The following is a 10,755-nucleotide window of genomic DNA, read 5'->3' as shown; positions in this document are numbered from 1 at the left end:
TTTTTTTTTTTTTTTTTTTTTTTTTTTTTTTTCTTTTTAGGTGTGAGAATGGAAGTTATATGTGCATTTCATTAGCATTACCTAAAAGCCACTCATCTAGTCATACACAAATAAAGTTACGTGGTTCCTCGAACCATGTAGGCATTGATGCCTTCCCCGAGGCCCTCGGGACTCGGCTTGTCCGCGCACACATGAGCATCAAAGCCATATTTATCCCGGAGATAATCTCTCGTCGTAGGACCGATCGTAGCAACTCGGACTTCCTTCCCGGAGCCTCCTCTCCCGGTAAAAGCTCGCACCGTCCGAACCAGAGCATCACACCCCGCGGGGGAAAAGACGGCAATCCAAACCATCCTCCTCTCTAACTCAGACAGCCTTTCCAGAGTCCTTTTCAGGTCCGGCTCAAACGACGCCTTCTCCGACGTCTCATACACGGTGATCTCCTCGTGTGGGATCTTCTCTTTGGCGAGGGTCTGCGGGATAACGTCCCTTCGTTGCTCGCCGGCGAGGAATAGTAGCGCGGGCTTGTCCGTCTCCGTAGAGGCAGGAGGATATCGTTCATTGTAATCCTTGAGGATAATCCTAACCAGTACATCGCCCGTCCCGGCCTCTGCGCCGATGATTGGGGGAAGTTTCGTCCCCGTCTCCGTCTCCTTGTTGTTGTTGATGTTGTTGAGGGAGTCGGAAAGCATCCGTTGGAGAAGGACCTTTGTCGCGGGACCGACGACGTAAAAGACCAGATTTGACAGATCCAGAGCATGGCTTTCTTCTTTCTCTTCGTTGGGGGTTAGCCTTCAATTTCTTCTCAATTGATTTTCATTTCCATTTTCTTTGCCATAAAGGAAGGGTTGGGGGGGGGGGGGGGGAAATTGTGAAATGGTACCGTTAAGAATTGTTGCAAACCCTTCCACAGCCCGCTGGGAGGTGAAAATTACCCCGCCGTATTTCTTCTTCTTCTTCTTCCCTTGCCTATTGTTGTCGTCGTCGTTGTTGTTGTTGTTGTTATTTTGCAAGAGAAGGTCTCGAACTCGAGCGAGGTTCTCGGCTCGCAGGCGGTGCTCTAACACGGGGATGAAGATGGGTTCATAGTCCCCCTTCGTCCGGAAAAATTCGTCATAGCCGTCGCGCGGGGTTGTTTGGTTCTTGAGGAGGAGGATGGGGGTTTTCTCGGTTTTGTTTTCTGTTGGTGGTGCATTGTCGTTTGGGGGCATGGTTGGATTGAATTCAATGTCAATTGGGGGTTGTTGGGAGATGATGATACTATCTATGTATGGTACCTATGTCTTTGCGGGTGGATGGTGGTACCTAGGTACCTAGGTTACCTAGTACTCTTTAAGTGCCGCTTATTTCGTCATCTTATCAAATGAACTTAGCTAGGATCCATTCATCGCGGTTTTGTTAATGTGGAGGTTATCATCTCGCAAGAGTTGGAAGAACTCTAATTGCTACATTTAAAACGCAAGGAAACGCAGTCCAAGGCCAGTCTAGTAGTATTTACACTTTCCCGATCCCACTTGCTCACTGGTCGTCCAGCACGTGCAGGTACTTCTTCTCCTCCCGACGCTCCCGCTCCGTTGCCGGGGGCAGGTCGTAGTACTGCGAGGGTCGGTATCCTTGCTTTACAATTGTCAGTACCCTGTCGGATACTCTGGGGATCATCACCTACCAAGTAGTGGAATGTCAGAGTGCTAATGTCCACAGGTTCAATGCCGAGATCCTTGAACGTCTTCGCCGACGGGTCAATCCGCTGGTCGATGAACTCACGCTCGACCTGGTCCGCCGACAGCGTCGGCCACCACAGGAGCTTGTTCAGGTAGTACGCCGCAGGCTTCAGGAGGAACTTGGGCACGTTGATGCTCCGGCGCTTCCGCACAATCTCCCGGTTGACCAGCTCGGCGATCTCGGCCGTCGAGTACTGCTTCGGCCCGTAGAGCTCAAAGGTCTGCGAGGCGGTGTTGTCGTCGTAGAGCATCCGCTCCAGAGCCATGCCGACGTCAATGACCTGAGAAATAGAATCAGTATGAATTCATTCCTTTTGTGTTGAGATAGGATACATACATGCACCGGCCAGTACTTCTCCTGCATGTGGTTCGACGTAATATTGGTCCCTCCCGCCAGTCTGTGCAAGAGACGGTCCTCAAATCCAAACATTGGAGCCGGACGCACAATGGTCGTCTCGGGGAAGATGCTGCGCACCACTCGCTCGCCCCAACCCTATCCCGGTTAGCTAAACCCTTTTTGATTGACTCTTGCTCCTTACCTTGGTCCGGAAAAACTCGGACGGCGAGTCCTCGGACGCGTTGTAGGACGACACATGGATGAATCGATCCACGTCGTATTTTGCAACAGCCTCCGCAATCCGCTCCGCGCCGTCGACGTGGACATCCTCGAACGAGAAGTTCCTAGAATGATCAGACCAATGATCCCACAGACGTGGCCTCTTCGGGGTGCATACTTTGTAGGATAATCCCGCCCGACAAGGTTGTAGACGACGTCGGAATGGCGCACACTCTCCTCGATCGATTGAGTGTTTCGCAGGTCGTATTCCTATCGTCGTCAGCCGAGTCTTGCTACCCTGTTGAATGCTATCCATACAAGGAAAACGATCCGGCCGAGATCACCCGTCGGCTTGAGATGTCGCTTCGTCATTTCCTCCCGGTACGGAACCACAACCGTACACCCGGACCGCGCTATATCTCATGTCAACTCTGCACCCCGATAACCCACGCGCGAGCTCACTAACCGAGTCTGTTCACGATATAACGACCGAGGAAGCCGGTGGCACCGAACACGGTAGCAGTGTGACCTAGTCATATAATTGAGCTTACAGTCGACATACGAGCCGTCGCGGACACTCCGTACCTCCGAGAGATGATCTGTTCAAGGGTGGAAATCATCAGCAGCGTTTCCCCAGTCATTGGCACCACACGGCGCTCTTACCGTCCACCCTGCACCTTCAAAATCGGCTTCCCCGTTCGCGTAATGTGCACGTCCTGGATATTCCGTTGCTGCATATGCAATCGCACTCGCGCGCTCGCAGGGGCGGGGGCCAGCGCCCTCGCGCCCATTGCGCTGTGGAACGCTCTGCACTTTTGCATTGCGGGTAGAATTGGTCCACTATCTGTGAAGCGGGCGTCTCTCACAAGACGGTGAGCCACCCAAGTCTCCAGGGACCGCGGCTTGGGTAATTGTGAGAAGGTGGTGGTAGAATTGAGATGCGCTGATGTCTCTACAGAGGTAGGCCTATTACTCTCCGAGATCGTGAACTTCAACTGCGCTAAACCTGTTTCGGAAACAAGTACTTCATACGAGTACATACATACAGCCCTCGGCCTTGTACTTGCTTTCTCGAATCGCATTCACTAGGTCTTCAGATTGATCTTTGAATACGGCGAGAGATTGAAGTTTTGAAAAGTCCAACTCAATTCATCTATTCCAAACTGAATCATTCACCTAATCATCCACTACAGCTTCGCACCCCGGGCAAGGAAGATGGTGCGGGTAATCTTCTGCCCATTCAGCTTCATCTCAAACGGCCTCTCAACAACCGAGAATGAAAATCCATCTCCCAGGCCGGCATTCTCAAACAGCTCCCGCATCTCCTCCTCGGTGAAGCCGGACTTGTGGACCGTCGCGGCAGTTTCCGGATGAAGCCTTTTATGCTCCTCTGCTAGACCAGGGGCGTAGACATTGTCCAGCACGCACAGCGCGCCTCCCTTGCGCAGCCGTTCCGCCAGGCGGTTGACGGCCAGCTGCGGATCTTCAAAGTGATGCAGGGCGCCAATGACGATGGCGACGTCAAAATCGTACAACTCAGGGTCCTTCAGGTCCTCCGGGATAGGGTTCGCGAGGAGGTTGCCGACTCGGGCGGACAATTTTTCGGCGGAGATGCCGGCCTCGCGAGCCTGTCGATTGTATTCGGCGACCATGTTGGGGGCGAGATCGATGCCAATGGCTTTCGTGATGTACGGCTCGAGGTACTACATTATGCGTTAGATAGCTGAACATACACGCAGCATTTTCCCAAGGGGCCGGACGAACCCTTGAGATGGCGCCATATCCGCAGGCATAGTCAAGCAGTTTCACTTCCTGGTCCTTGCCAGCATCCGTGTCGGTCCACTTGGGGGAGATCCAGTGGCGGCGACGACCCGTCTCTTCCAGTAGCATTTCGAAGGCTCCTTCGAGGCCATGCTGGGCAGGGTCTTTGGCGATCTTGCTGTTTCCCCTGTCAGTCAAGAAGCATCCAGGGTCTTATGAGAGCCATAAAGTCTTACTGGAAAACCTCGCGGTTCTTGTCAGCCAGCGAGTGTTCGACGGCGGCAGACATCTTGACTAGTTTCTGCGACTGTGCGATTGTTCGAACAGAATGATACAACCACCTTGAGTTTGTAGATAGTTTGCGATTGCGATGTACGAGTGACAGCGCAACCGAGTATGGTACCGCCCTATTTATGCCTCGCATGGCCGGAGACTTCCGCCGTAGAAATCAGATGCATCGTGCTCAAAGTCTCCATTTGGAATCTCCTGCAGATAAATGTTTCCGTTGTTGAATGTCTCCGAATGTCTCCGTGATATTCATCACTGTAGCACCCGGGCCTGTTGATCAAGCGGAACTATGCGATTGGCAATCCTTGCTCTGCTCGAAACTCGGATACGGCAGTACATAGCTAGGGAGTGGGCGGAAGGTTGTCAGACAAACAGCGCGGATACCATCAACTCCGCAATATCGCCTGATGCAATATGATCCCGACTAGCTCAAAGCCAACCATGGATCCAAGAACGTGTTGGGTACAAGCTATGATCGACCAGCAAGGTACATTTAGATCCTCCACATCGTCTGCATGTAAGGTCTGTTGGCCATTCGGAGACTTCGGAGACTTCCGAGGTGTCTCACGGCAATGCAAGCTATTTCAGAGTCTACGGATCGACGGGGAAGTTTCCAAAGTCGCTGATTCAAGTCAGACATCGCTAAGCGTGACATAAATACTGACAGAATGCAAACCCTAAGGACAACTCTTCATTGCGATATCAAACCAGCGCTCGAAAGATGATGCCTAAGCAAATTGGAAATTGCCAGTAGTAGAGGTTCACGGCTTGAATTGTTCATGTTGCAAATTGTTTGCTTCATCCCTGCATGATTGAACTACCAAATCCTAAAGGAATAGAAAACAAAGAGCAAAACGATGTGTCATTTTTCTTGATTGTAGAGGTACTCTGAGTATCATGGAGAGGTGGACAAGGTGCTCTCGATATGTAAACGGCCAAGGGCGAAACTTGGAGAGGATTGAGTCCTGAGGCATCAACAGATCGAATTGGAAAGTTTCCGCTACGCTAATTACCTAAGCCAGGTATCAACTGCATGCATCATCAGGAAGCTCATATCGAGACGAAGCATTGAAATCGTGATCGATACGCACACCCTAACCTTAGCTACTTGACAGTTCCCCGCGAACCGCTCCATTCCGCCCATCTGTCGCCTTCCCGCGGTCGCGCCATCCCCATTGCCTCCTCACTATGGAGGCCGACAAGATCCCAGAGTTCCTCGCGGAGCAGCGCGAGCAAGCTCCGGCGGAGGCCCAGGCGCTGTTCCTCAACTTCGAAGACTTTTGGGAGCGTAAGCTATGGCACCAGCTGACGAATGCGCTGGTCGAATACTTTCAGATGCCCGAGAGTGCGCCGCAACGACTACCCATCTTCAAGTCGTTCATTCTCAGCTTTGCGGACCGGATCAATCAGCTCAAGTTTGTGTCGTTGGGGTTGATGGCGTCGGCACACTGTGAGAGTACGTCCTTTTTTTTTTTTGTTCGCTGTTATTGTGTTTGGTGCATTTACTGACTTGGGATGGTAGATGACCAAGAACGACTCGCGTTCCTCACGTCGCTGGCGGACCGTGTCAACAAGCCGGATTCTCAAGACGCCTACGTTTATGCCTTGGCCGACGTGGCCGGCGTTAAGCTTCGGTTACAAGATGCAGAGGGGGCCCGCAAGGACCTGGATCAGAGTCAAGCGATCTTGGACGGGTTCGATTCGGTGGAGACAATAGTACATGCGGCGTTTTACAAGGTGAACGCCGACTACTACCATGTGGGTGTCCAGGTGCTCCCCTGACACAAGCGACGGAAAATATGCTGATCAATCTCAGTCCAAGCAAGAGTTTGCGTCATATTACCGAAACGCCCTCCTCTATCTATCATGCATTAATCTCAACGACGTTCCGCAAGAGGAGCGCGTCAGGCGCGCCTACGATCTCAGCGTCGCAGCCCTGGTCTCGGACTCAATCTACAACTTCGGCGAGCTGCTATTGCATCCGGTCCTGGACTCGCTGGTTGAGACGCCGCATGCCTGGCTGCGCGATCTCCTCTTCGCGTTCAACCGTGGCGACCTGACCGCCTACGACATGCTGGCGGGCAACATCTCCAAGAACCAGCTCCTCGAGCAGCACCGCCAGTTCCTCTACGTTAAGATCTCGCTCTCTGCGCTGGCGGAGAGTGTTTTCCGCCGCCCCCCGCACGACCGCACTCTGTCCTTCGCTACCATCGCGGCGGAGACTAAGGTTCGCCCGGATGAGATTGAGCACTTGATCATGAAGGCCCTCTCGCTCGGCTTGCTCAAGGGCTCCATCGACCAGGTCGCCCAGGTGGCGCGCATCAACTGGGTCCAGCCGAAGGTGCTGGACATGAAGCAAATCGAGGGGATGCGTCAGCGGCTCAAGGAGTGGGATGCGGGTGTTAATGCACTGGGGCATTGGATCGAAAGCGTGGGCAAGGATGTATGGGCTGCTTAGAATCTCTTAGATATCATGAAATCATGGGAAAGTAAAAGAAAAAGAAAACTGTGTAACGAGACTCAATTCTTTGCCTCCGTAACTCTGTCGCTGTAAGATGTGTACATCGTACATGCATGATTCATGGCTATCGACTAGCCCTCGGTTCATAATTGCCTAAGGGGGTCGAAATACTATCTACAAAAGCATAGCCATCATCGTCATCAAACCATTGAGCCAGAAAGCAACGATAATAACCTCCAGATCCTCGATTTTCAATCCATTCCTAGTCAAATCATCGCCAATGATGTACAATACAACAAAGAGAAAGATAAAAAAACTATAACACTACCACAGGGGGATCCAGAATCAATCGACATCACCTGGAAGCAAACAACGACGCAGCAACCAACAATCCACCCGCCAACCAAGCCGGCCACCAAACACACCAGACAACCACCGGTGTCCAGACCCCCCACACATCCCACCCAAAGGCAAACTCCGTCAGCAGCGCCGTCACAGACACATTTTTGACCGCGCAGGCGATCAAGATCACGACGGGCGGCGAGAGGAGGTTCAACAGTGCCAGGACGGCCAGCGGTCGTTTTAGCGCCGTCCGCTGGGTGTCCGTCGCGGGGATTCGGCTGACGAAGCTCAGAGGGGAGCAGAGAAGCCCCGTGACGAAGGAGAGGGAGAAATTCAATGTCGCGAGGACGGAGAGGAAGAGACCTAGAAGCAGTAGGGAGAAGGATTTGAGGAGGAGGTAATGCTGAACGGACGGTGACGCCAGCCGGGTGATCAGAAAGGCCAGGAGGATGGGGAGAACAGCACTGATCCCGGCGAGGGTGTAGATTGCTGGTGCGAAATACTTTGTTCCGGTTAGGTTTCCTGTGGAGAAGTTTGCGACAAAAGTGTAGCTTACCTGAGTCGACACATTGTTCAGAATGTACAGCGGGATGGCACCGACAAAGTGCAGCACAGCTACCACGCTCAGAGGAAGCGACAGCGGTCGTTCAAGCACCCCGTTCACTCCGTTGCCGTTCTCTTCCTTTTCTTTCTTCATTGGGGTTTCCGGTTGAATGGCATTCCTCGAGCCGCTGCGCACCCACAGGGCGACCGCCATGATGGTGAAGTTTGCGGCAATCAGCATCGCGCTCGGCATATAGGTTCCGATGCTGACGAATCGCCGCGTCTGCATCAACAAGTAGAAGAAGAAGCTCTGATGCAGATGCTCCAGGAGGTTGTTCAGGCTGCGGCATATGCCTTCCACTGTCCGACCGAAAGCCATCTCATCGTGCCAGCCCTCGCCCCTGGTTTGCAGCGTGATGGCGTCGATGTGGTACGGAATAAAACTGCTATGAGCCCCGGCAGCTAGCCCCAATCCTTGCCTCGCCATCCCACGAAGCATCGTCTGGAGTCTCTTTCCGTAGCTGTCATCATGCTCCCACATCTCTTGCAGACTCGCTTTGATGCCCATTTGATTGTTAGAGACAATAATGGCAGTATTGAACAGATCCAGATTTGGGAGCTGGCCATTCACACCGTCGTATACGATATGCAGAGACTCAAAGCGGTGGTCGAACGGATACTCGATCACCACGCCACCCTGCAACGCTCCGCTCTTCAGGGGCAGCGGTTGCACTGACGGTGGATGCATGTCATGATACGCGTCAATCCATGCCTGCGTTCCGGATTTAATGTCTGGCGTGATTAGAAAGATGATATCTTTGGACCACAACGACCATCCTGCGAGATGCTCAGCAACCCTCCATCAAGGGAAACTCTCCCAGGCAGTGGACGAACTTTTGAAATACCGCGCCAATGTCAGCGCCAGACTGACTCCGTTAAGATTCAGCTTCCCGTCAATGGTCCTCCAAGCGGCCACCAACACAATGGCCTCGGTGGCATCTCCACGAGGGGCCTGAATAATGCCATAGACATTCTGTCCCTTGTGCGTCCCATCAGCCGAGTGATATTCATAGTCCTGCGTAGCGACTTTGAGTCGAGCAGCGCGCAAGATCGACTGAATCTTCTCCGATACACTGCCGGATGATCCCCCTCTCCGTCAGTTCACACCAACATCCTCCGATCATTGACTATCAGCGCAATAATGATACATACTCAGGCTCCGCCTCGCCGTATTTTCCGACCGCGTCTCCGCCGTCCTTCAACAGCCCCTCTAGTTCCCGCTTGTACCCTCGAAAGATGTTCTGCTCGCTCCCGGTGAAATACGTATGAACCTGGGCCGGTAGGAGCGCATTTTCCGAGATATACGTCTTGCGCGAGTACTCGTCCAGAGGCAGCAAGAGAAGGGTCACGACGCCGACGATGATGCAGAGGAGCGAGATATAGGGCGGTAATCGCGTGAACGCGAGGTAGGGGTCATTGCGCAATCTGCGGGCTAGTGCAGAAGCTGTCTGCAGTCAGGACCTGGTCTGATAAAGGTATTAAACGATTAACTCAGCTTGAGAACGCACTTAGGAGCCCCATTGGTGTTTGCGTTGTTGCTCTGAGATTCAGAGACGTGGTCTTTGGAAGCTCCAACGTTGACAATATGACTTCGGCCTGATAATTAAGGCATCGATTATGCTTCATACAACACAGGCCTTCAGCATCAGTAACTGCTTCTATGCAACAAGAGTCATATATACACTGAAAAGTAGGTCATTACAACATCTATATCCGATTCACATGACGCATTATGATTTTCATGCAACCGTCATGGGCCCAATCGCTGCGAGGATCCTACGTAGGTACTCATCGCGATTCCCGAATTCGCCGATGATGGCAATACTCCGTATCGGCCGTATGTTTTCTGGTCAACGGACACATAACGAGGAATACGACCAAGCAAGTTCAGCTTGCTTTCGACAAATCGAAGAATCCTCTCCGGAGGCATGAGAAGTTTAAGATAACCCAGGCCGACTGTACTCATTGTCAGACAGATCACACACAGCCGCCAAAACAGATCTTACAGAGATAGCCAACGCCGAGCGCACAGAGATGGCCGAGAAAGCTCGTGTTTGGGAGAAATATGAAGACGAGAACCGACACGAATAAGGGGGAAGTCCATGTCGGAACCCTGATATCGCCGACTCTACAGGACTTGTTAGCCTACAAGATTCTGACATCCCTGGATCAAACGCACAAGAGGTACGGGTTAGCGCGATAAGTTCGAATGGCTTCGATGCCCAGCAGAAGAAACACCCAAACGCTGTCGTCAAGTCAGCGACCTTAGACACATGGATGAACCTCATAATCGGACCTTGCGCCAACCACGGGAGTGTTCCTTCGCAGAATGAACTTCTCGAAAAAGATATATAAACCTGCGGGAAATGTCGAGAACGCTGGAGAACAGTTAGAACCAGCCGTTAACTGTCGGGGCAACCAACATACGGCCAGTAAAGAGTGCCACGGAGGTTAAGGTGCCGTGTTCCGCCTCGAACCTCTCCAACAGCGGCGCTAGAGCGAGAACGTTTACGAAAGCATGGAAGAGCCCCGTATGAATGAGTGGGTAGGTGTTCAGACGGTACACTAAAGGAATTGAAGTTGAGTCAGTTCCAATGGATCACCGACACAACAAGCGCATGCTCACGTACACCCTCCTGGGAAAATCTCATCGGGAGTCAAAGCGCCCCAGTCGGTTACAGTCCAAGCTGATTGTAGGCCCAATATCCAGAATACGACAATGGCAAGAACGACGACGCGCGTGAAGAAAGGAAGTCGGAGGACGTAGGAGCGAAGACGCGACGGATTGAAAGGCAAGGCAGGTAATGCGGTGGGAGAAGCAGATGCCATAATAACCGTATGCGCGTCAATAGTAGTACTATGCTGGCAGGTTGACTCGTTTTGGTTTTCCCGTCAAACCCCTCGAGAGATTGGGATTGCGTCAGAGCAGAGGCACCAAGTTGGTGCTGGTTTTGAAGGCCGTGTTCGACCGCCCGTTGGCGGCCAGTGACAGCTCACAACTGACAAAAAGCTCTGCAGGGGAT

At 52.4% G+C, this 10,755-nt stretch overlaps 5 protein-coding genes across 5 annotated transcripts; 1 reads left to right on the top strand and 4 right to left on the bottom strand.

Annotated features, from left to right (window-relative positions):
- Positions 1–116: 116 nt before the first annotated feature.
- Positions 117–1,211, bottom strand: VTN31DRAFT_5244 (uncharacterized protein; the record flags this gene model as incomplete). Its single annotated transcript, XM_069405722.1, has 2 exons — positions 117–775; positions 884–1,211. 2 exons carry the CDS (start codon positions 1,209–1,211, stop codon positions 117–119), a joined length of 987 nt encoding a protein of 328 aa, XP_069260757.1.
- Positions 1,212–1,518: 307 nt separating this feature from the next.
- VTN31DRAFT_5243 (uncharacterized protein) lies at positions 1,519–3,068 on the bottom strand (the record flags this gene model as incomplete). Its single annotated transcript, XM_069405721.1, has 9 exons — positions 1,519–1,617; positions 1,667–2,002; positions 2,059–2,214; positions 2,261–2,402; positions 2,456–2,547; positions 2,596–2,690; positions 2,744–2,806; positions 2,863–2,876; positions 2,941–3,068. The coding sequence occupies 9 exons, from the start codon at positions 3,066–3,068 to the stop codon at positions 1,519–1,521; spliced, it is 1,125 nt and encodes a 374-aa protein (XP_069260756.1).
- Positions 3,069–3,464: 396 nt separating this feature from the next.
- On the bottom strand, positions 3,465–4,327 carry VTN31DRAFT_5242 (uncharacterized protein; the record flags this gene model as incomplete). The annotated part of the gene is made up of 3 exons (XM_069405720.1): positions 3,465–3,980; positions 4,042–4,216; positions 4,275–4,327. The coding sequence occupies 3 exons, from the start codon at positions 4,325–4,327 to the stop codon at positions 3,465–3,467; spliced, it is 744 nt and encodes a 247-aa protein (XP_069260755.1).
- Positions 4,328–5,514: 1,187 nt separating this feature from the next.
- Positions 5,515–6,784, top strand: VTN31DRAFT_5241 (uncharacterized protein; the record flags this gene model as incomplete). Its single annotated transcript, XM_069405719.1, has 3 exons — positions 5,515–5,782; positions 5,849–6,084; positions 6,143–6,784. 3 exons carry the CDS (start codon positions 5,515–5,517, stop codon positions 6,782–6,784), a joined length of 1,146 nt encoding a protein of 381 aa, XP_069260754.1.
- Positions 6,785–7,142: 358 nt separating this feature from the next.
- VTN31DRAFT_5240 (uncharacterized protein) lies at positions 7,143–10,561 on the bottom strand (the record flags this gene model as incomplete). Its single annotated transcript, XM_069405718.1, has 9 exons — positions 7,143–7,631; positions 7,686–8,509; positions 8,567–8,805; positions 8,885–9,176; positions 9,739–9,860; positions 9,912–9,977; positions 10,029–10,110; positions 10,160–10,297; positions 10,363–10,561. The coding sequence occupies 9 exons, from the start codon at positions 10,559–10,561 to the stop codon at positions 7,143–7,145; spliced, it is 2,451 nt and encodes an 816-aa protein (XP_069260753.1).
- Positions 10,562–10,755: the final 194 nt, after the last annotated feature.

Source organism: Thermomyces dupontii, assembly GCF_041956625.1.
Source record: "Thermomyces dupontii strain NRRL 2155 unplaced genomic scaffold VTN31scaffold_4, whole genome shotgun sequence".
Lineage (NCBI taxonomy): Eukaryota > Fungi > Ascomycota > Eurotiomycetes > Eurotiales > Trichocomaceae > Thermomyces > Thermomyces dupontii.
Note: the sequence above shows the minus strand (reverse complement) of the source record. Positions and strands in the feature narration are given on the sequence as shown.